The sequence below is a fragment of the Odontomachus brunneus genome, unplaced genomic scaffold (assembly GCF_010583005.1).
Source record: "Odontomachus brunneus isolate Ranch 3 - 2012 unplaced genomic scaffold, Obru_v1 Obru_scaffold_262, whole genome shotgun sequence".
Taxonomy (NCBI): Eukaryota; Metazoa; Arthropoda; class Insecta; order Hymenoptera; family Formicidae; genus Odontomachus; species Odontomachus brunneus.
The window spans coordinates 21,074-22,755 of record NW_022639712.1 but is presented as its reverse complement, the minus strand read 5'-3'; the positions used below and the strand labels follow the sequence as shown (position 1 = coordinate 22,755).

The 1,682-nt window shown below is 33.8% G+C and overlaps 1 protein-coding gene across 1 annotated transcript in view; it reads left to right on the top strand.

The window, feature by feature from the left end:
• The first annotated feature begins 270 nt into the window (after positions 1-270).
• The window catches only part of LOC116852950, a 3,993-nt gene continuing 2,581 nt past the window's right edge, over positions 271-1,682 (top strand). The window contains exons 1-2 of the mRNA XM_032833739.1: positions 271-1,126; positions 1,322-1,421. Coding sequence (XP_032689630.1) covers positions 345-1,126; positions 1,322-1,421 — 882 coding nt within the window. The 5' untranslated portion in view covers positions 271-344. The remainder of the gene's footprint in view (positions 1,127-1,321; positions 1,422-1,682) is intronic.

Here is a 1,682-nt window from a genome sequence, read left to right as displayed (position 1 = left end):
AAGCAGAAAAGGACAAAGTTAAACACTATGATTTTCTTATTTGCCTCAAAGGTCGACGGACACATATCGGAAGGTTAAGAAGAGTTTTCACAGAAGAAAATCTCGTCTCTTAGGATTTACGACTTCATTTATAGACTTTATTGCGCTACCGATCTCTCGCACGCAACGTTTGAATTCTTTAAACGCGCAAGCGTATGGGAGCAATGTAGTTGACTTCACGGCCGGCATTGCGCTTCTATGATCAGTTGCGATTCAGCTCGCGTTCTGATTTCGTGTTAAGTGTAAGTTGCGTAACAGATGAAGTCAGTGAGTATCGTCAAACATTAGACAGAGTTTATAAAGAAATGTCGCGTAACATATATAGTCAGAATGATATTGTATATGTAATGCAACCAACCCGTAATCTCATGCTCGCAATAGGCGTCTGGCCATCCGAAAACGAAGAAATATCCTTATTCCGAAAAATTTACAATCTTTTTCTAAACTTTAGCACCAATTTTCTTTTGGCCTGCGATTTTATACCCGGTGGCATTTATTGGCTGTTGGAAAAATCAGTGCGTGTGCGACTACAGATGAGTCCTCTTCTCCTATACGTTATCATGGCTTCCTTTCAATATGATGTTCTTCTATTTCGCAATAGTAGAATCAGACAATGTTGGAAGCATGTTGAAGAAGATTGGAAAAATGTCCTCAGTATGGATGCGCGTAATGTTATGTTCAAGTGCGCGAAATCTGCAAGGTTCCTGATTTTTATCTGTGCAAGCCTTATGTACTCTGGCGCATTTATGTACCATATAATAATGCCATTATCTCAGAAAAAGATTGTGAACGATCAAAATGTCACGATTAGACCATTGGCCTGTCCAGTTAATTATTTATTCATCGACACACAAGTTAGTCCCCTTTATGAGATACTGTTTATATCTCAGTCAATAGCGGGAATCCTTATGGTTTCAATCCCGACGTGTGCATACTGCCTTATAGCAACTTTCATGGAGCATGCTAACGGTCAGATGAAGATCTTGATCTGCTTGATGAAAAACCTCGTTCAGAACAAATGGGAAAAAGAAAATGAAATAGATAAGAAGATAGCTAGAGTAGTCGAACATCAAATACGAGTACACAAGTAAGCCTATAGATTATTAGTATAATTAGTGTTTTTCATTTTTCAATATATACCGAATAATTTAATGTTAATTTATGAAAAAACAAGTATTATATATCATTTTTGTATATTACTATTTCTTTTATAATTCCATTGGAGCATATTTCTATTTTTTTTGGTCCAGATAGTGTAACTTCACTAGTAATCGAATTTCAGTTTTGTTCAGATGGTGCAATACACTTTGCAAGAAATATGTTTAGTAGAAATAATGGCAAATACCTTTCCCATCTGCCTCGTGCTATATTTTATAGTATTGGTTTGTATGAGTTTTTATTAGTTGATTTTATTTGAATAAGCTGAATCGAATATTTTGGCAAATGTAATGATAAATTAATATAAATAACACAAATTTGTTGGGACGGCACGATAATTTTATTATCGTTAATTTGTTCTTAAATGTAAATATATTGATTATTATATATTGATACAATTTGCAGGAAAAAAATGATTTTACAAATACCTAATTTCATTTGCCAATATTTGTTACATTATATATAAATATATAAGTATATATGTA